The 22,426-nt window shown below is 40.4% G+C and overlaps 2 protein-coding genes across 2 annotated transcripts in view; both read left to right on the plus strand.

Moving 5' to 3' along the window:
• Positions 1-22,426, plus strand: part of LOC308476308 (uncharacterized protein) — a gene marked incomplete at its 3' end in the record, with an annotated part of 76,508 nt that overhangs the window by 8,714 nt on the left and 45,368 nt on the right. The gene's annotated exons all lie outside the window — the stretch shown is intronic.
• On the plus strand, positions 16,842-19,075 carry LOC308475242 (uncharacterized protein). The gene is made up of 2 exons (XM_081002271.1): positions 16,842-17,152; positions 17,609-19,075. Exons 1-2 carry the CDS (start codon positions 17,119-17,121, stop codon positions 18,748-18,750), a joined length of 1,176 nt encoding a protein of 391 aa, XP_080858397.1. The 5' UTR covers positions 16,842-17,118; the 3' UTR covers positions 18,751-19,075.

Genomic DNA, 22,426 nt, shown 5'->3' on the forward strand with positions numbered 1-22,426 from the left:
CAGGACCCCTGAGACCATTGAGCTCAGTTTTGTCTTCACTGATGGGCAGAGGCTCACCTGGGTTTCAGGAGACCCACCCTCAGCCCTACCCGGAGAAGCTTTCTTTTTTTAAAAAATATATTTATTAAATTTTTGAAAATTATACAACAAAGACAAAAAACCAAAAATACAAAAAATTAACAACACGTATAATTTCATTCACTTATTTTCTTTTAACTTATTTCTCGGACCTCCTCATACCTCCCCTTTTTGTATTCCAATTCAAATTATTCATTTAGCAAATCGTCACCCTTAATTTTCACTTAATTTTACACCTTTCTTTCTTTTTATTTCCCCCCAATTATCTTAATCATTTCAGCTGATAACCACTTAAATTCTAGCCAACATCAATTTAACATTCACTAATTTTGTAGTATTTCCCAAGATAGTCCTTAAATTTCTTCCAATCTTCTTCCGCCGTCTCTCTTCCCTGGTTTCGGATTCTGCCAGTCATTTCTGCCAGTCCCATGTAGTCTATCACCTTCATCTGCCATTCTTCCAAGGTGGGTAGATCTTGTGTCTTCCAATACTTTGCAATAAGTATTCTTGCTGCTGTTGTTGCGTACATAAAAAATGTTCTGTCTTTCTTTGGCACCAATTGGCCGACCATGCCCAAGAGAAAAGCCTCTGGTTTCTTCAGAAAGGTATATTTAAATACCTTTTTCAGTTCATTGTATATCATTTCCCAGAAAGCCTTAATCTTTGGGCACGTCCACCAAAGGTGAAAGAATGTACCTTCAGTTTTTTTACATTTCCAACATTTATTATCGGGCAAATGATAAGTTTTTGCAAGCTTGACTGGGGTCGTGTACCACCTATAAATCATTTTCATAATATTCTCCCTTAAGGCATTGCATGCCATAAATTTCAAACCGGTGGTCCACAACTGTTCCCAGTCAGCAAACATAATGTTATGTCCCACATCTTGTGCCCATTTAATCATAGCAGATTTTACCGTTTCGTCCTGAGTATCCCATTTCAACAGCAAATTATACATTCTTGACAAATTCTTAGTTTTGGGTTCTAACAGTTCTGTTTCTAACTTTGACTTTTCCACCTGGAAGCCAATTTTCTTATCCAAATTGTATGTCTCCACTATCTGGTAATAATGAAACCAATCTCTCACTTGATTTTTTAGTTTTTCAAAATTCTGCAATTTCAGTCTATCTCCTTCTTGTTCCAAAATTTCCCAATATTTCGGCCATTTGACCTCCATATTGAGCTTTTTCTGAGCCTTTGCTTCCATCGGTGACAGCCACCTTGGGGTTTTATTTTCCAGTAAATCCTTGTATCTTATCCAAACATTAAATAGAGCTTTCCTGACAAATGACTTTTAAATGCTCTATGTGCTTTGACCTTATCATACCACAAGTATGCATGCCATCCAAATACATTGTTAAAACCTTCTAAATCCAAAATGTCTGAGTTTTCAAGAAGTAGCCACTCTTTCAACCAGCAGAAAGCTGCTGATTCATAATAAAGCTTAAAGTCTGGCAGGGCAAATCCGCCTCTTTCCTTTGCGTCAGTTAATATCTTAAATTTTATTCTGGGCTTCTTGCCCTGCCAGACAAATCTAGAAATATCTCTCTGCCACTTCTTGAAACAGTCCATCTTGTCCACAATTTGCAATGTTTGAAACAGAAACAACATTCTAGGCAATACATTCATTTTTATCGCAGCAATACGGCCTAACAACGATAGCTTCAAATTTGACCAGATTTCTAAATCTTTTTTAACTTCTGTCCAACATTTCTCATATTTGTCTTTAAATAAATTCACATTTTTGGCTGTCATGTTAATCCCCAAATATTTTACTTTCTTCACCACCGTCAAACCTGTCTCATTCTGAAACCTCTCTTTTTCAATTACGGTTAAATTTTTCTCCAAAACCTTAGTTTTTGATTTATTCAGTTTAAATCCTGCTACCTGACCAAATTCTTGAATTAGATCTAAGACCCTTTTGGTGCTGGATTCTGGCTCTTGTAATGTTAGCACTAGATCATCTGCATATGCTCTCAATTTATACTGTTTAGCTCTGACTTGTATACCTTTAACCAACTGGTCCTTTCTAATCATGTTCAGCAGGACCTCCAGGACTGAAATAAAAAGCAATGGGGAAATTGGGCACCCTTGACGTGTCCCTTTTTCTATTTTAAATTCCTCCGTCACCACACTATTTACAATTAACTTAGCTTTTTGTTCAGAATATATTGCACCTATACCATTTTCAAAACCTTGGCCTACCCCCATCCCTTGAAGATTCTTTTTCATAAAGCTCCAAGAAATATTGTCAAAGGCTTTCTCCGCGTTCACAAATATCAAAACTGCTTTGGTATTTATGTTCACTTCTAATTTTTCCAAAATGTCAATTATATTCCTTACGTTATCTGACAAGTGTCTTCCCGGGAGAAAGCCCGCTTGGTCACCATGAATCTCGTCCCTCAACACTTTTTTCAATCTCTTGGCCAAGATGTCAGCAAAAATTTTGTAATCCACATTTAATAACGATATAGGGCGGTAATTCTTAAATTGGGTCTTTTCAGTCTCTGTTTTCGGTATAAGTGTGATGTATGCTTCTTTCCACGAATCTGGTGCCCTTTTCCCCTCCAAAATTTCATTGCAGACTTCCTTCAGAGGTTGTAGAAGCCACTCCTTCAAAGATTTATAGTATCTGGAAGTCAGCCCATCCGGTTCCGGAGACTTGCCCAGTTGCATATTTTGAATGGCACCTTCTATTTCTTGTTCAAAAATTTTTTGATTCAGGGCTATTTTACTTTCTTGAGAGATTTTTCGTAATCCATTTGTATCCAAGAATCGGTCTATGTCCATTTCTTTCTGTGGCCCTTGTGAATATAATTGTTTAAAATACCTCTGGAAGCAATCCCTAATCTCAGTTGGATTATATATGTTCTTTCCTTCCACTTCTAAATTTGTAACCGTATTTAGTTTTTGTCTTTTCCTCATTTGCCAAGCCAATAATTTCCCACATTTATTTGCTGATTCAAATGTCTTTTGTCTCATTTGTTTAATTTTCCATTCTATATCTTGATTAATCAATTCCATATATTGTGTTTGATATAATTTTATTTCTCTCAGAATCTCTTGAGACTTTGGTTTCACTCTCAATTTCTTTTCCCCTTCTTTTATCTTCTCCAAAATTTTATCTTTCTTCTCATTTTGGCTTCTCTTCTTTATTGCATTCTGTTGTATCAAGAACCCTCTCATAACAGCTTTACTTGCGTCCCAGATTACTCTTTTCTCCACACCAGTGTTCATATTTATTTCAAAATAATCTTTCAAAGTTTTTTGGGCCTTTTGGTACACATCTTCATCTCTAAATAAGGTGTCATTCATCCTCCATCTAAAGGAGCCAGTTGATATTTGTTTCATTTCCATCTTTACAGCATTATGGTCAGAGCAGGTTTTCGTACATATTTCCACTTTCTTTATCTTTGGTGCCATTCCTCTAGTTACCCAAATTTGGTCAATTCTGGTCCATGTCATCTTGGCTTCAGAAAAGAATGTTCCTTCTCTCCCAAGAGGATTCTTTGTTCTCCAAATATCCACTAAATCCATATTGTCTGTCATCTCAAAGAAGGTTTTTGGTAGTCTACCATCTTTTGTGACTACCTGTCTCTGTGCTTTATCCATGTTTGTCGAAACTACTCCGTTCATGTCTTCCATCATAATCAAGTTGTAGTCTAGATAATCCAGTAAGGTCTCGTGCAACTTCTTAAAGAATTCAGATTTCCCCTCGTTCGGTGCATACACCCCTACGATCAAAAATTTCTCTCCTTGAAATTGAATTTCAATTGCCAGATATTTTCCTTGTTCATCTTTAAAAATTAATTTCGGCGAAAGTTTCTCCTTTGCATATATCACTACTCCTCTCTTTTTGACCTTATCCGACGAAATAAACTCTTGACCCAATCTCTTGTTAATAAGTATTTTCCTGTGTAACCTCATTACATGTGTTTCCTGTAAACAAATCAAGTCCAATTGTTCTTTTCTTAATATATGGAAAACACCTTTTCTCTTCCGAGGGTTAAGTCCATTACAGTTCCAGCTTAGACGTTGCAGAGACATGATGTGATTACTTAGTTTCCCCTCCAACTGCACCTAGTAGTTGCTCTTCTTCTGTCGGTGGTGTGTCTTTCCCTGGGCCAGGAAGTCCAAATGATAGGTTTGCTATATCCAAGATTCCTTTTCCTGGTGCAGCTGGCGCCTCTCCTGATTCCACTTCTTTCAGTAAGTCCTCACCGTGATCTTTCAAGAACTTGTCTTTATCATTCACAGTCCTTATTCTTATTTTCCTTCCTCTGTATTTAAAAGATAGGCCTTGGGGGAATTCCCACCTGAAGAGTATTCTGTTTCTTCTCAATAAAACAACCAGGTCTCTGTAGTAGATCCTTGCATCCAAAATATGCTTAGGTATGTCCTTAAAAATCTCCACAAACGACTCTTCAATTTCCAAAGTTCTTTGGTAGTGCAGGTTCAGAATTTTATCTCTTTCTTCTTTTGTTCTTAGAGTAATCAAACAGTCTCTTACCTTGTTCTTTTTCTGTCTTCCAAGTCTAAAAGCACTCACTATCTTGAATTCTTCCTCCCCCAGGCCTTGTTGCCAAAAATCTGTAAATTCCTTTGTAAGAAAGTCTGCCAAGTTGTCCAAGCCAATAATTTCCCACATTTATTTGCTGATTCAAATGTCTTTTGTTTGTCTCAGCCACCTGTTTGTTCGTCTCTGCTACCTGTTTGGTTAGATTTTCCAAGGCGTCATTAATTTTGCCAAGTGCCTGAGCCAATACGTCTTCAGATGACATAACTTTTGGTTTTGCTTGCAAAGCAGCTGCTCCTACTGTGCCTGCTGCTCCAGATACTGAAGCCCTTCGGTGATGTGTAATGTTAGCCTTGTATTGTCTGCCAGACCTGGTTTGTGCCCACTCTATCTTCCCTTTCTCACTTGCCATAACACTCTCATACAAACTCAAGGTCAGTCTCACGCCTGGTAGATTTGTTTTGAAAAGGAATTTTCCAGTGGCTTAGTTACTTAGTGGCTTAATTGTTGTTACAACCAAGTCTCCTCTAGGGGGACACACTTCCAACTTCACTTTGTAACTTTTTAAACAAATATAGTCCATATATGTCCCCCTTGTCTCTTAAAAGCCACAGTTTCAGTGTTCTTAAAAGTTACTTTATAATCAGGAACGTTCTTAAAACAATGTATCTTTCACAGTCTTTTTTCAAGAGTCTCTATTTTTCACGAACTGACAGTCCTCCCATTAATCAGCTTCCCTGTCAAAGGCAGTCCGTTCCCAGGGTTTTGAGACAGTGGATGTATCTTTACTTTCCCCTTTTCTTGCAGGTAACTAATGCTCAGTCTTCTCCCCTCCTCTCCTGCAAACAGGAGGGGAACCACTTTTTTTGATGTTGGGGTTTAAGCCTTTAAATACGTCTTTCAAAGTTACAGCTTTACAGTCTCTTTGCTTTGTTCTGTCCACAATCCGGAAAGGCAGACTTCCTGTTTATACCTTTCCCGTTTCGGTGCCAAATTTTTAAATTTCCTCCATAAATCAGATAAACCTACTCATGGGTAGTTGCTTTTAGAGTCCAAATGTCCAGAAAGAAATCAGCGCTCTCCGACAATGGCCGTGCGGCTTCACTCCACGGAAAAGGTAGTCGACTCTCAGCCCCTGCACCGCTCACCGCGTCCCGTTCCGGAGCCTTTAAAAAGGCTCCTTCGCAGCTTGGGGGGGCGCAAATGGTGCCCGCCGAGTCTCCACGCTCACAGGCTTCACCGCCTGTGATTTTTCGGGGTCCCCGCTTCACCGCAGCGGCAAGACCCAGTCCCACGGAGCCGATTCCCTCCGGAGCTCAGAGGGAGTCCGCCATTTATCGCTGGCGCTGACCGGAAGTCCCCCCTACCCGGAGAAGCTTTCAAGGACTGAACTTGGGATCTTCTCCATGCTCTCCCCATTGATCTGTGATGGCTCCCTCTCTTCTCCTGCCCTCCTCCTCTGCAGGAGGCTTATCTCGGCCTGTCATTATAATGTATATATGTCAAGGGCTTTGAGATGCATATAAAATCAGGCTCAGCATTATTAACTGGACTTAGATAAGCCATGGTTCCCCTTCCTTCCCTCCTCTGAGGCTCGCTTTAAAGCGGACAGGAGCCACCCGCTTTGCTGCTTTAAATAGTTTAGTACAACATTTGATTCAGAATATTTTTTTCATGTTTTCCTCCTCTAAAAACTAGGTGCGCCCTATGGTCAGGTGCACCCTATGGAGCGAAAAATACGGTAAGCCTCTTTCCACGACTCTGGTGCCTTTCTCCCTTCCAATATTTCATTGCAGACTTCCTTCAATGGTTGTATTAAGCATTCTTTCAAGGATCTGTAACATCTTGAAGTCAAACCATCTGGTCCTGGAGATTTACCTAATTGCGTATTCTGGATGGCCCCTTCCACCTCCTGATCCGTTATTTTACAATTCAACATTAGCTGTTTTTCCTGAGAGATTTTGTGTAATCCATTTATTTTCAAAAATCGATCAATGTCCATTTCTTTCTGCTTCTCCTGTGTATAAAGTTGTTCGAAATACCTCTGAAAACACTTCCTGATCTCCACTGGGTTCTGTATATTCTTTCTTTCCACTTCCAAATTCGTAATAGTATTGAGTTTTTGTCTTTTTTTCATTTGCCAGGCCAACAATTTTCCACACTTATTTGCCGATTCAAATGTCTTTTTCCTCATCTGTTTAATCTTCCATTCTATTTCCTGATTCATCAGCTTCGCATATTGTACTTGATATAACTTTATCTCTTTCAGAATCTCCTGTGACTTTGGTTTTGCTCTCAGTTTCTTCTCTCCTTTATCTTTCCCAGGATTTTATCCTTTTTTTCATTCTGAGTTCTTTTCTTAATTGCATTCTGTTGTATTAGGAATCCTCTCATAACCGCTTTGCTTGCGTCCCAAATTGCTCTTTTTTCCACTGTGGTATTCATGTTTATCTCAAAATAGTCTCTTAGAGTTTTTTGGGCCTTCTTGGTCACCTCTTCATTCCTAAACAGAGTGTCGTTCATCCTCCATCTAAAGGAACCAATTGGCGTCAATTTCATTTCCATCTTCACCGCATTATGGTCAGAACAAGTTTTGGGGCAAATCTCCACTTTGCTGATCTTCGGAGCCAATCCCCTGGTTACCCAGATTTGGTCAATTCTTGTCCATGTCATTTTAGCCTCAGAGAAGAAAGTTCCCTCTCTTCCCAGAGGGTTCTTCATTCTCCAAATGTCAACTAAGTCCATATTTTCAGTCATGTCAAAAAAAGTTTTTGGTAGTCTACTATCATTGGTGACTACCTGTCTTTGTGCGTTATCCATATTTGTAAACACCACTCCATTCATATCTCCCATCGAGATCATATTATATATATATATTTTTATATATTTTTATTGCTTTTTTCAGATACAAGTGTAAAGTCAGCATAAGGAAATAACAGTGATAGAAAAAGAAAAGAAAAAAAAGAAAGAAAAACAAAAGAAAACCATCTTTCCAGAATGTTTTCTCATAACCAACTGGACTTCCCCACATCTCCCTCACCCTGCATTCTTTACAATAAAGATATCAGCAAATTATTACCTTGTTTCATGCATTCCTTTGTACTTTCAAATAGTTATATTTTATGTTTAAGATACTTATTATCTGATTACTTTACCTTAAAATAAATATGATGTTACTTTAAACATTAGTCCTTTCATAATTATAACTTAATTTTCCATATCACTGAATCTTATTGCTGAAGCTAAATTTTCTAAGTCATGCAAACTCTTAACATTCATATAACTTATAATATTTTTGTAAATAGTCTTTGAATTTTTTCCAATCCTCTTCCATTGTTTCTTCTCCCAAATCTCGGATTCTGCCAGTCATTTCGGCCAATTCCATGTAGTCCATCAACTGCGTCTGCCACTCTTCCAGTGTGGGCAAATCTTGTGTCTTCCAATATTTTGCAATAAGTATTCTTGCTGCTGTTGTTGCATACATATAAAAAGTTCTGTCCTTCTGTAACACCTTCTGGCCGACAATGCCCAGGAGAAAGGCCTCTGGTTTCTTGGGAAAGGTGTATTTAAACACCTTTTTTAACTCATTATGAATCATTTCCCAGAAGACCTTCACTTTTGGGCAAGTCCACCAGAGGTGAAAGAATGTCCCTTCAGCCTCCTTATATTTCCAACATTTATTGTCAGACAAATGATATATCTTAGCAAGCTTGACTGGGGTCATGTACCACCTGTATATCATTTTCATAATATTCTCTTTCAAGGCATTACATGCCGTGAATTTCATACCAGTGGTCCATAACCTTTCCCAGTCTTCAAACATAATGTTGTACCCAATGTCCTGAGCCCATTTTATCATTGCTGATTTGACTGTCTCATCCTGAGTGTTCCATTTAAGCAGCAAGTTGTACATTCTCGAGATCATATTATAGTCCATTATCGAGATCATATCATAGTCCACGTAATCCATCAGAGTCTCATGTAACTTCTTAAAGAATTCCGATTTTCCTTCGTTTGGTGCATAAATACCTACAATCAAGAATTTCTCTCCTTGTGATTGAATTTCAATTGCTACAAATCTTCCTTGATCATCTTTAAATAAGAATTTCGGTGATAGGCCTTCTGGCCTCTTCTTATACTCAGCATGACCTTGACAGAAGACAGAACAGAACCACTTTAACCCAGCTGTACTCAGGCTGCGGGGGCTGGGTCCTTGTGCCAAAGGCCAAGCACAGAAAGGGTGCCCCTGGGTCCCAAAAGATGATTTTCTTTGTGTATGAGCCAGGGACCAAGGGGTGGAGATTTGCCTATCCAACAGGCAATCAGTCCAGGATTCTGCTCAGCAGCAGTGCTGAGTTCTGTGAGTAGAATGGATGGACACGCATACATGGGAACCCTGATGTTCTTTCAGAGAGTCTGCTTGACTCCGCTGATGAGGAAGAGGTAGAGGTTGAACCTGCTGCTGAGGCACAGAGTCCTGACCCAGAGCAGGTAGAGGGAAGAACTTATCCTAAAGTTGTGAAGCTTTTACAGATAAGTGCTCCTTCCTCACCCACAGGTTAAGCTGACAAGTCTAAACAGCGCAGTAAGTCAGAGGGGGAGCTCTCGGAGGCCAAGGACGTTCTAGCTGGTCCTAGTGGGTCTGAGGGGGTACCTGAAACTGGGTTGAGATGTTCAGCTCGCACAACGAAAGGTAAACCTCCTGACAGGTTTGCAGTCACAAGTGTGTGGGTTGGCATGGCACAGTGTGAACCCGAGAGTTTTGAGGGTGTTCAGAAACTGCCTCAGGAAGAAACCAGGAAATGGCATGAGGCAATGCAGAAGGAGATGAGCTCAATGGAGTCTCTAGGTGTGTTCTCCCTCACAACGTTGCCAGTGGGCAAACAGGCCGTGAGCAGCCGCTGGGTTTACCGTCTTAAACCCACAGCAACAGAGGAACCGCAGTACAAGGCTAGGCTAGTAGCCAGAGGGTTCACGCAGCAAAAGGGGCTGCATTATACTGAGGTATATGCTCCCACTTCCAGAAGTGAAACTCTGCACATGCTCTTAGCCATTGCTGCACAAAGAGGTTTTCAGGTGTATCACTTCGATGTGGATGTGGCCTATTTGAACTCAGACCTCCAGGAGGATCTGTACATGCTTCCTCCTTCAGCATTTGAGGGCAGTGAGCCGAATACTGTATGGAAGTTTCACAAGTCCATTTATGGCTTAAAGCCTTAGAGAAGCTAGGTTTCAAGAAGAGTCTGAATGACTTCCGGGGGCGGCGCGAACGGCAATGGCGGTCCTCTTCCATTTGTGAGGAGGAGGCTCCGCAGAAACTGGGTCGTCCGCTACGGCGAAGCGGAGACCCACTCTGGAAACCCACAGGCAGCAAGAGCCTGTGGTCTTGAGGCTCGGTGGGCGCCAGAAGCGACCTCCCAAACGTAAAAGGAACCCCGTAAGGGGCTCCGGAACGTGGAGGGGGGTAGCGGCGCTGTGAGCCATTTCGCGATCTGCGGAGCGAAGCCGCGCGGCTGCTGCCGGTGAGCGCTGATCCCTTTTCCTGTAAATTTTCGATTTGGAAGAAGGCAACAACTTGTGAGTAAAGACTGAATATTCTGAACTTGAGATTAAAAATTGAGACTAAATATTTGAACTTGGCTGAAAGCGGAGAGACGTGGAAACAGGAAGTCCGTCTTCCGCTGTCATTGAACCTTAAAGCAAGGAGCTGGAGGAGTGGAGGCGTTAAAAGAACTTTTAACTCTACTGATCTGAGCACCCACTGAACTTTCTTTCAAGTAAAGTAAGGACTTTAAGTTTATGATTTTGCATTTCTTATTTGCATCGTTTTACCTGTCTTCTATTGGAATTACAATTGGAAAGAGAAACCCAGGGTTTGGAGCTGCCTGAGCTGCATGAGAGACTGAGCTGTCAGTTCTGTAGTTTTGGCTATTGTGTATCTGAACCTGCAACAATCTGAGGGTATTTGGACTTGCTATTTTGAAACACAGTTTGAAATACCAGTAAGCACTGGTTGAAACAAAGTGACTGTTAACATCAACTCTGCTAAATATTTGTATTTGAAGGTTCTTGGACATTAAATTAGACTCTAATTACATTAGAATTCTTCCCTAAAGACATCTTAAGCTCCCTCTAGAGGATCTGAGATTCACAACAGTGACTTTACATTTACTTTCTATTTCCCAGCCGCCTGTTCTCTCTGGGCCTCTGTTTTCCCATGGGAATAACTCAGCGTGACCTTGACTGTTAGATAACGTTGGAATGAGTGGCACAAGAAGAAGAGGAAGAACTAGACAAACAACTTTGACAACCCTAACCTCAGCCTCGCAGATACGTAGATCATCTGTACCTACTCTGCCTTCAGAAGTAGAAGAAGCCGTTCTGCCACAGGCAAGGGAGGGAGAAACAGAGCAGTTACAATTGGAAGATATGGCCTCAGGATCATCTGCTTCTATTCTAGAGAAAATCTATGAAAAATTGGAATCTTTGGATAAGAAAGTGGAAGCTTTGGATAAGAAAGCAGATGAGCAAACAGGTAAGATTGATCAAAATACAGAATGTTTAAATAAATTAACTGGACAAGTTGCACAGAACACACAGGCAATTGGACAGTTGACGGAGGCCACAGCAGAAAATCGGAAATTGGCTGAGGACACTAGTCAAAAACTTGAAAATTTAGAACAAGAGGTAAGACCACTCTGCAAACAAGTAGGGGAACATCAGATTTATCTTTCTATGATAGAACTGCGAAACCGTGAGAATAATCTAAGGATTAGGTCGGTACAAGAAGCAGAAGGAGGCAACCTAGCTGAGTTCTTAACTAAAGAATTCTCCAAGTTTTGGAATTTAGAGGAAAAGGACTTTAAAATTGTGTCAGCTTTCAGGCTTGGAAGATTCACAAAGAAGGAGAGGCCCAGAGATTGTTTGATAACATTGAGATCAAAGGAGGAAAGGGATAAGATTTTGGGCATACACTACGGAAAGTCACTGGACATTCTGGACAGAAGAATTGAAATCTACAAAGATATTCCTAGACAACTGCTGGACCTTAGATCCGCCTACTTTGAACTTGTCAAACTATTAAGGAGCAACTCAATTGCTTTCAGGTGGGAATTCCCCCAAGGAATATCCTTTACCTTTAGAGGGAAGAAGGTTAAAATTAGAACACCGGAAGATAGAGACAAATTTCTGTCTACATACGGAGAGGACCTCCAAAAAGGAATTTAACTACCCCCTGGGCCTGGAGCATCGGCAGTACCGGCACCTGTGGAACCTGAAGATCCTGTGAATAAGATACCACCCCTAGAAAAATAACCAGATTTATTCAGGATGTCTCTGCAACTTTTGAGCTGGAATATAAATGGCTGTAACATTCCGGAAAAAAGGAAGAAAATATTTCATATATTAAAAAAAGAACAATTGGACATTATTTGTTTACAGGAAACACATGTGACAAGGCTCCACAGAAAAGTGTTAATAAACAAAAGACTGGGCCAGGAATTTATATCTTCGGACAAAGTAAAGAAGAGAGGTGTGGTGATATATGCGAAAGAGAGCCTGTCACCCAAATTCTTATTTAAAGATGAACATGGAAGAATTTTGGCAATTGAGATACAACACCAAGGAGAGAAACTTTTGATATTAGGAATCTACGCACCAAACGAAGGGAAATCGGAATTCTACAGGAAGTTGCATGAGACTATGCTGGATTATCTGGACTATAACAACATCATTATGATGGGAGACATGAATGGGGTCGTATCAACCAACATGGACAAGTCACAAAGTCAAAATGTTACAAAAGACGGCAGACTACCTAAAACTTTTTTTGAAATGACAGACAATATGGATTTGATTGACATCTGGAGGACAAAGAACCCCCTGGGAAGAGAGGGAACATTCTTTTCTGAAGCCCAACTGACCTGGACAAGAATCGACCAAATATGGATATCTAGAGGTCTGGCACCTAAGGCTAGAAAAGTGGAAATCTGCCCAAAGACCTGCTCCGACCACAATGCAGTAAAGATGGATATGACACTGTTACCAACCGGCTCTTTTAGATGGAAGATGAATGACAACTTGCTTAGAGATCAGGAGATTACCAAGAAGGCCCAAAAAGCTTTGAAAGACTATTTTGAGATAAATATGAACACCATGGTGGAAAAAAGAATCGTCTGGGACGCAAGCAAAGCCGTTATGAGGGGATTCTTGATACAACAGAATGCAGTAAAGAAAAGGACATAAAATGAGAGAAAAGACAAGATTCTGGACAAAATAAAAGAATTAGAGAAGAAGTTAAGATTAAACCCGAAGTCACAGCCAACTTTGAGAGAAATTAAACTCTATCAAGCACAATATTCCAAATTGATAAACCAGGAAATAGAGTGGAAGGTCAAATTAATGAAACAAAAAACGTTCGAGTCGGCGAATAAATGTGGAAAACTGCTAGCTTGGCAGTTGAAGAGAAGACAAAGATTAAATACGGTTACAAGTTTAGAGATTGAAGGAAGAAATATCCAGAATCCTGTGGACATTAGAAAGTGTTTCCAGAGATTTTTTAAAAAATTATACACTCAAGGGCCGCAAGACGAGGCTGAGATTAAACAATTTTTGGCAAAAAATGGATTACCAAAATTGTCACAAGAAAATAGGACAATCCTGAATTGCAAAATAACACGACAAGAGATTGAACAGGCCATTCAGAATATGCAATTGGGCAAATCTCCAGGGCCAGATGGGCTGACCTCCAAGTACTATAAGACACTAAAAGATTACTTGATACAACCTTTGATGGAGGTCAGCAACGAAATTATGGAGGGGAAGAGGGCGCCGGAGTCGTGGAAGGAAGCGTTTATCACATTGATACCAAAGTCGGAAGCTGAAAAGACACAACTTAAGAACTATCGTCCCATCTCTCTTTTAAATGTGGATTACAAAATATTTGCAGACATCTTGGCAAGTAGACTTAAAAAAGTTTTAAATGAAGTAATTCACAAGGGCCAGGCAGGCTTTCTCCCAGGCAGACACTTGTTTGCTAATACAAGGAACATTATTGACATTCTGGAACTTTTGCAAACAGATATAAACACAAAAGCAGTCTTAATTTTTATAGACGCGGAGAAGGCCTTTGACAACATTTCCTGGAAATTTATGAAGGGAAATCTAAAAGAAATGGGAGTGGGACGGGGTTTTGAGAATGGGATTGAGGCGATATATTCAGAGCAGAAAGCTAAACTGATAGTTAACAATGTGGTTACAGAAGAGTTTAAAATTGAAAAAGGAACACGACAAGGCTGCCCTATTTCCCCTTTGTTATTTATTTCGGTTCTGGAAGTGCTATTGAATATGATCAGAGGGGACCGGTTGGTGGAAGGAATTCAGGTCGGACAGAAACAATATAAACTAAAAGCTTTTGCAGATGACCTGGTTCTGACCCTGCAGGAGCCAGAGTCTAGTACGAAAAGAGTATTACAACTGATTCATGATTTTGGTCGGGTGGCGGGATTCAAATTAAATAAACAGAAAACTAAGGTTTTGGGGAAAAATTTGACAGACACAGAGTCAGAACGGTTTCAGAAAGAGACAGAACTAAATGTGGTTAAAAAAGTAAAGTACCTAGGGGTAAACATAACAGCAAAAAATCTAAGCCTATTTAAGGATAATTATGAAAAGTGTTGGGCAGAAATTAAGAGAGATTTAGACAGTTGGACAAAATTGAAACTTTCTTTGTTAGGCCGAATTGCTGCTATCAAGATGAATGTATTGCCAAAGATGTTGTTTTTGTTTCAAACACTTCAGGTTTTGGACAAAAAGGAGTGCTTTCAGAAGTGGCAGAGAGATATTTCTAAGTTTGTCTGGCAGGGCAAAAAGCCCAGAATTAAGTTTAAGATATTAACTGATGCGAAAGAAAGAGGGGGCTTTGCCCTGCCAGATCTAAAGTTGTACTATGAGGCCGCAGCGTTCTGCTGGCTAAAAGACTGGCTACTTCTTGAAGACACTGACGTGTTGGATTTGGAAGGGTTTAACAATACTTTTGGATGGCATGCATATTTATGGTACGACAAGGTTAAAGCCAATAAGGCCTTTAAGAACCATATTGTCAGAAAATCACTGTTTAATGTCTGGACAAAATATAAAGACTTGTTGGAAAATAAAACTCCAAGGTGGCTTTCACCTTTGGAAGCTAAGGCCCGAAAAAGACCCAATATGGAGGCTAAATGGCCAAAATATTGGGAAATATTAGAAAAAGATGGAGACAACTGGAAATTGCAGAGTTTGGAGAAAATGAAGGATAAAGTGCGAGACTGGTTACATTATGCTCAGATTAAAGAAGTCTTTAAAAATGACAAGAAACTAGGGTTCCAGGTGGAGAAATCGAAACTAGAAACAGAACTGTTAGAACCAAAGTCTAAGGTACTTTCAAGGATGTATAACTTGCTGTTAAAATGGAATACACAAGATGAAATGGTTAAATCGGCTATGATAAGGTGGGCGCAGGACATTGGGTATAATATCATGTTTGAGGACTGGGAAAGGTTGTGGAGTATTGGGTTGAACTTTACTGCATGCAATGCTTTGAAAGAAAATGTAATGAAAATGATATATAGATGGTATATGACCCCAGTCAAACTTGCAAAAATTTACCACCTGTCTGATAATAAGTGTTGGAAATGTAAAGAGAGTGAAGGAACATTCTTCCACCTCTGGTGGACCTGCCCTAAAGTGAAGGCGTTCTGGGAAATGATTTATAATGAACTGAAAAAGGTATTTAAATATACCTTCACTAAGAAACCAGAGGCCTTTCTTTTGGGTATTGTCGGCCAAGGGGTGGTAAAGAAGGACTTGACATTTTTTATGTATGCAACAACAGCAGCAAGGATACTTCTTGCAAAGCACTGGAAAGCTCAAGATCTACCCACACTGGAAGAATGGCAGATGCAACTGATAGACTATATGGAACTGGCTGAGATGACCGGCAGAATCCGTGACCTGGGAGAGGAGAAGATGGAGGAGGACTGGAAGAAATTCAAGATTTATTTACAAAAATACTGTAATTTGAGTGAATGTTAAGCAGGATGCTAGATCATAAACAATTGAGCACCACTAAATTAGATGATTTAAGATAATAAGTGAGATTGAGAAAATATAAACTTTTTTGAGAATTACAAGGTTATAAATACACAGAGGGGACATAAGAATGCAAATAAGATGATAAATTGCTGGCAAAAAGTTACAACGATGAAAGTGGGAGCGGGAGATGTGAGGAAGTCCAAAGAAAATGTGAAATTATGTTAAGACATATGTTATATTGTTTATTATATCTATTTCTATTTTAAACCCTAATAAATACTTTATTAAAAAAAACAACAACAAGAAGAGTCTGAATGAAGCCTTAGAGAAGCTAGGTTTCAAGAAGAGTCTTGCTGACAGCTGCCTGTACCTTAAAGGGTCAGGAGAGTCACAGGAAATGGTGTTGATCTTTGTTGATGACATCATTCACACCTCAGGGTCAAACAAACAGGTGCAGAAGTTTGCCAAAGAGCTTGGAAAACGGTTTCAGCTCAAGAACCTGGGTGCAGTAAGGATCTACTTAGGTGTTCAGATAGACAGGACTGAAGATGGAAGCTTCTTGCTCAGTCAGAAAGGCAAGATTGAGCAGTTGATTGAGAAGTTCAGAATGTCTGATTGTGCAGGGGTTAGGACACCTATGGAGACGAGCTACGTGAAAGACAGTCGGCTAGCAGAACGCATTGAGTGCGAGAACGCTGAGCTCTTCCAGTCCGCTCTGGGTAGTCTGTTGTATCTCTCCCAATGGAGCAGGCCGGACATTGCTTTTGCTACCAATCTGCTCAGTAGGGAAGCATCAAAGCCCAGTGTAAATGCCTGGCATGGTATCAAGCGGGTGCTGCGTTACCTGCAGGATACCAAGGACTTCAGTCTCAAGCTGTCAGCTGCAGGTGAGACGGCGCTTACTTTCGCTGGGCTGATAGCGACGGGGTGAATCTGGATGACAGGAAGTCCGTATTTGGGATGGTAATAAACCTTGGGGAATCTCTAGTTGGGTGGAAGTCCCGGAAGCAAAGTTTCATTGCGCTGTCCTCTACTGAGGCTGAGTTCATTGCACTGTCGGAATTGTGCAGGGAACTGGAGTTCTATAGATGCCTGGTGCAATAGATCTATGGGGATTGTTGCCTGCCCATCACTGTTTGGGGAAACAATCAACCCTGTCTGAAGTTGGCAGAATCCGGGCAGTTTAAGGCCAGAACCAAGCATCTAGACATACGTTTCCAGAATGCGTGTCAAAGTGTCAATCCTATTGAAAGCAATCCTATCGAAACAACACAGCAATTAAGAGGAAGGAAAGAACAGAACATTGTGTAGCAGATCATATTTCTGCTGTCTCAGAAGAGGACATTTCCTTTTTCTTTTAGGGTTTAGTGTGCTTTGAAGAGGTCGCTGTTTGTTTCACGGACGAGGAGTGGGCATTGCTGGATCCTGACCAGAGAGCTCTGCATAAGGACGTCATGGAGGAGAATCGTGGGATCGTGGCCTCTCTTGGTAAGGCTCCCTGTGGGATCGTCCTATCTGCCTGGATATTCAAAAAATACCTCTATGTAACAAACCTCATACATTTCCACACAGCTCAACAGCGCCCCATACAACACCTGGGAACCTAACACTCCCACAATAAACCTTGAACAGCAAATTCCAGTTTTTTCTGTGAACCATCTTCCTCCAGTTCTGCCCTTTTATACCACGGTTGGGTCTCTGAACTGCCCAGGCCCAGACACCATGGACCAGAGCATGCCAGGCACCCCTATCTTCCACTGCCTCCCGCAGCTTGGTCACAATTTTACCACTACAGTATATCAAAAAAAGCAACATTCAACAACCCATCAGAATCTAATAAATATGTTGGTTAATGACAAACAACAAAGGTAATGAACACACACGCACCTTTAGTTCTTCTTCATTTGTTCCTGAGGCTCTAATCCCTTTTTGTCTGCATTGCAGATTGTGATGAATTGGAAATCGAGAACAAAGGTGAACATGACAAAATCCCCAGAGAGGAGAAGCCATGCAAAAATTTGGAGTGTGGAGACAGCTGCACTCAGAGCTCCAATCTCACTAAGCATCAGAGAATTCATACAGGACACAAACCCTATCAGTGCATGGAATGTGGGAAGAGCTTTAGTTGGAGCTCCCATCTCACTAAGCATCAGAGAATTCATACAGGGGAGAAACCCTTTCAGTGTGGGGAATGTGGAAAGAGCTTCAGTATGAGCTGCCATCTCACTTCTCATCAAAGAATTCATACAGGGGAGAAACCCTATCAGTGTGGGGAATGTGGAAAGAGCTTCAATAAGAACTCCAATCTCACTTCCCATCAGAGAATTCATACAGGGGAGAAACCCTATCAGTGTGGGGAATGTGGAAAGAAATTCATTACAAGCTCCAGTCTCACTTCCCATCAGAGAATTCATACAGGAGAGAAACCCTATCAGTGTGGGGAATGTGAAAAGAGCTTCAGTCACAGCTCTGATGTCACTAAGCATCAGAAACTTCATACAGGGGAGAAACCCTATCAGTGCATGGAATGTGGGAAGAGCTTCAGTCAGAGCTCCAGTCTCAATAAGCATCAGAGAATTCATACAGGGGAGAAACCCTATCAGTGCATGGAATGTGGAAAGAGCTTCAGTCAGAGCTCCAGTCTCAATAAGCATCAGAGAATTCATACAGGGGAGAAACCCTATCAGTGTGGGGAATGTGGAAAGAGCTTCACTGATGACTCCTCTCTCACTTCCCATCGAAGAATTCAGACAGGGGAGAAACCCTATCAGTGTGTGGAATGTGGAATGAGCTTCAGTCAGAGCTCCAATCTCACTAAACATCAAAGAATTCATACAGGGGAGAAACCCTATCAGTGTGGGGAATGTGGAAAGAGCTTCAATGATGACTCCTCTCTCACTTCCCATCGAAGAATTCATACAGGAGAGAAACCCTATCAGTGTGTGGAATGTGGAAAGATATTCAGTCACAACTCCTCTCTCACTTCCCATCAAATAATTCATACAAAGGTCGGAAAAATATTTCATTCTGTAGCTTTAGGAGCCAGGCAAATCCGCACCTTGTTAACCAGGCCTTTGGCTGATTGACATCTAAGGCCCTTTTAAAATGTGGTGGGGAGTTGAGTTACTGATGTGTATTTTGTGTTTTTATGTTGTGTTTTTATGTTGTAACCGTCCTGAGACATGTGGGAACAGGAGTCAACACTTAGAGGCTGAGGGGTTTTTGACCCCCAATTATATATTTTAGGGGGCCACCCCCCCAGTTGATAGGCATTGCCATTCCAATGCCCTTTATGCGTCATGTGATTGATTGTGCAAGGCAGGCCTTACCTGGCCCCTTCCTCCAATATTTTATTCAAGTTGGCACCACTGGGTAGAGTGGTATACAAATTAAATAAATACATAAATCTCCTTCCTTTGCACATGTTCCAGCCTGTCAATATCCTTATTTATTATCATTTTTAATATTTATGTGCCTTTCATCTGAAGATTTCACAACATAAACATACAAGATGAAAGCATGGCTTTCCCAAAAACAAGAAAAGCCAGAGAAATCTCTCCTCCCCTTTTTCTGGATGGAGTTACAAACTTTGTTGACCAGGGAATAGCTGTGGAAATAGTGGATCTTGATTTCAGTAAGGCTTTTGACGATGTCCACCATAATATTTTTGTGATTAAGCTTCTAAAATGTGGGCTGAATGAGGAAACTCTTAGGTGGATTTGACTAACCGAACCCACACAGTCCTCCTCCATGGTTCCTCATCATCCTGGGGAAAAGTGACAAGAGGGGTGCTGCAGGGTTCTGTCCTGGGCCCGTTGTTGTTCAACGTCTTTATGAACGACTTGGATGAAGGAACTGAGGGGGTGCTCATCCCATTTGCAGACGACACCAAACGGGGAGCGGAGGCCAATGTGGCAGAAGGCAGAATGAAGCAACCAGAAGTCACCTCAACCCAATGGACTGGTGACCCCCTCCTCCTTTTCCTCTCCCCCCAAGCCATCAATACAGCTAACACGATCAATATTCCCCCCCAGCCTCACACCTCCACAGAGATCCCCACCCAACACCAGTCCAGGTGACATCAAAAGACACTCCCCATTACCCAACAATCTACAACTCACTCTCAGCACCACTCCCCACGCCTTACTAAGTAAAATAATTCCCCTTGTTGCAAGGATTTTTTTTAAATAATATTTTATTGCAAATTTTAAACAAAAGAAAATCACCAGACATATATAATACCTTCACCAAAAAATAACAGACAAAAGAAATATAGATAAACGAAAACATAAACATAACATAAAAAAGATCATTCCTTTTCATACATCATTTTTTCATAACTAACTGCACTTCCTCACATCTACCTTCCGTGCGTTCTCAATAATAATGTTATAAACAGCAATTTATTACCTTGTTTCAATTCTTATTTTGTACCTCTCAAATATTATGTCACAAACTTCAAATACTTTTTATCAAATACTTGTCAGCTTAATTTAAACATAATATTACCTCAAATTTCATCCTTTTCTTAAACAACACTTAGTCTCATATATCCTTCAACTACATTGCTGGTACCATGTTATTTTCAATCGTGCAATTTCTTAACATTCATACAATTTGTACTGTTTTTGTAAATAGTCCTTAAATTTTTTCCAATCCTCCTCTGTTGTCTCTTCTCCCAGGTCTCGGATTCTGCCAGTCATTTCGGCCAACTCCATATAGTCCATCAGTTGCGTCTGCCATTCTTCCAATGTGGGCAAATCTTGGGTCTTCCAATGTTTTGCGATGAGTATTCTTGCTGCTGTTGTAGCATACATGAAGAATATTCGGTCCTTCTTTAACACCTTCTGGCCGACAATGCCCAAAAGGCAGGCCTCTGGTTTCTTGGGAAAGGTATACCTAAATACCTTTTTTAACTCATTGTAAATCATTTCCCAGAAGGCCTTCACTCTTGGACAGGTCCACCAGAGGTGAAAGAATGTCCCTTCAGTCTCCTTACATTTCCAACATTTATTATCATGCAAATGGTATATTTTTGCGAGCTTGACTGGGGTCATGTACCACCTGTATATCATTTTCATAATATTTTCTTTCAAGGCATTACATGCCGTGAACTTCACACCGGTGGTCCATAACCTTTCCCAGTCATCAAACATAATGTTGTACCCAATATCCTGAGCCCATTTTATCATGGCTGATTTATCTGTTTCATCTTGAGTATTCCATTTTAACAGCAAGTTATACATTTTTGAAACTACTTTAGTTTTTGGTTCTAACAGTTCTGTTTCTAATTTCGATTTTTCCACCTGGAATCCTATCTTTTTGTCCGAATTAAAAACCTCTTTAATTTGAGCATAGTGTAGCCAATCTCGCACCTTATCCTTTAGTTTCTCCAAACTCTGCAACCTCCAAGTGTCTCCTACCTTTTCTATTATTTCCCAATATTTCGGCCATACGGCCTCCATATTGAGTCTTTTCCGGGCCTTAGCCTCCATTGGTGACAACCACCTTGGGGTCTTATTTTCTAATAAGTCTTTGTATTTTGTCCAGACATTAAATATTGCTTTCCTGACAATATGGTTCTTAAAGGCTTTGTGAACCTTTACCTTGTCGTACCACAAATAGGCATGCCATCCAAAAGCATTGTTAAACCCTTCCAGATCTAGGACATCAGTGTTCTCAATAAGTAGCCAATCTTTCATCCAGCAGAAAGCTGCAGCTTCATAGTATAACCTTAAATCTGGCAGGGCAAACCCCCCTCTTTCCTTTGCATCAGTTAATATTTTAAATTTTATTCTGGGCTTTTTGCCCTGCCAGACAAACTTAGAAATATCTCTCTGCCACTTTCCAAAACATTCCACTCTGTCCACAATCTGTAGGGTCTGAAACAAAAATAACATCTTAGGCAATACATTCATCTTAATAGCAGCAATTCGGCCCAACAAGGAAAGCTTCAATCTTGACCAAGTTTCCAAATCCTTTTTAATTTCTGACCAACACTTTTCATAATTGTCCTTAAATAAATTCAGGTTTTTGGCAGTCAAGTTAACCCCTAGGTATTTCACCTTTTTAACCACATTTAAATCTGTCTCTTTCTGAAACCTTTCTGATTCCAAAGATGTCAAGTTTTTTCCCAAAACCTTAGTTTTTTGTTTGTTTAATTTAAATCCCGCCACCCGACCAAACTCATGAATTAATTCTAAAACTCTTTTCGTACTAGATTCCGGCTCCTGTAGTGTTAAAACCAAGTCATCTGCAAAAGCTTTAAGTTTGTACTGTTTAGCTCTGACCTGTATCCCTTCTACCAACCGATCCCCTCTAATCATATTCAAAAGCACCTCCAGGACCGAGATAAATAACAGAGGGGAGATAGGGCAACCTTGTCGTGTTCCTTTTTCAATTTTAAACTCTTCCGTCACCACATTGTTAACTATCAATTTAGCTTTTTGCTCTGAATAAATTGCCTCTATCCCATTTTCAAACCCCCGTCCCACTCCCATCCCTTCAAGATTTTTCTTCATGAACTTCCAAGAAATATTGTCAAAGGCCTTCTCCGCATCTATGAAAATTAACACTGCTTTTGTATTAATGTTCGTTTGCAAAAGTTCCAAAATGTCAATAATATTCCTAGTGTTTTCAAATAAATGCCTACCTGGGAGAAAACCTGCCTGATCTTTATGAATTACTTCATTTAACACTTTTTTAAGTCTACTTGCCAAAATATCTGCCAAAATTTTGTAATCCACGTTCAGGAGTGAGATG

Source organism: Podarcis pityusensis, assembly GCF_964106645.2.
Source record: "Podarcis pityusensis genome assembly, chromosome: 4".
In the NCBI taxonomy this organism is placed as follows: Eukaryota; Metazoa; Chordata; class Lepidosauria; order Squamata; family Lacertidae; genus Podarcis; species Podarcis pityusensis.

What these genes read in the sequence shown, in the direction of transcription:
- LOC308475242 (XM_081002271.1), top strand. Translation starts at nt 17,119, where the DNA reads ATGGAGGAGAATCGTGGGATCGTGGCCTCTCTTG. An exon ending in TGGGATCGTGGCCTCTCTTG is followed by an intron (nt 17,153 to 17,608) that starts GTAAGGCTCCCT and finishes TCTGCATTGCAG; the next exon opens with ATTGTGATGAATTGGAAATC.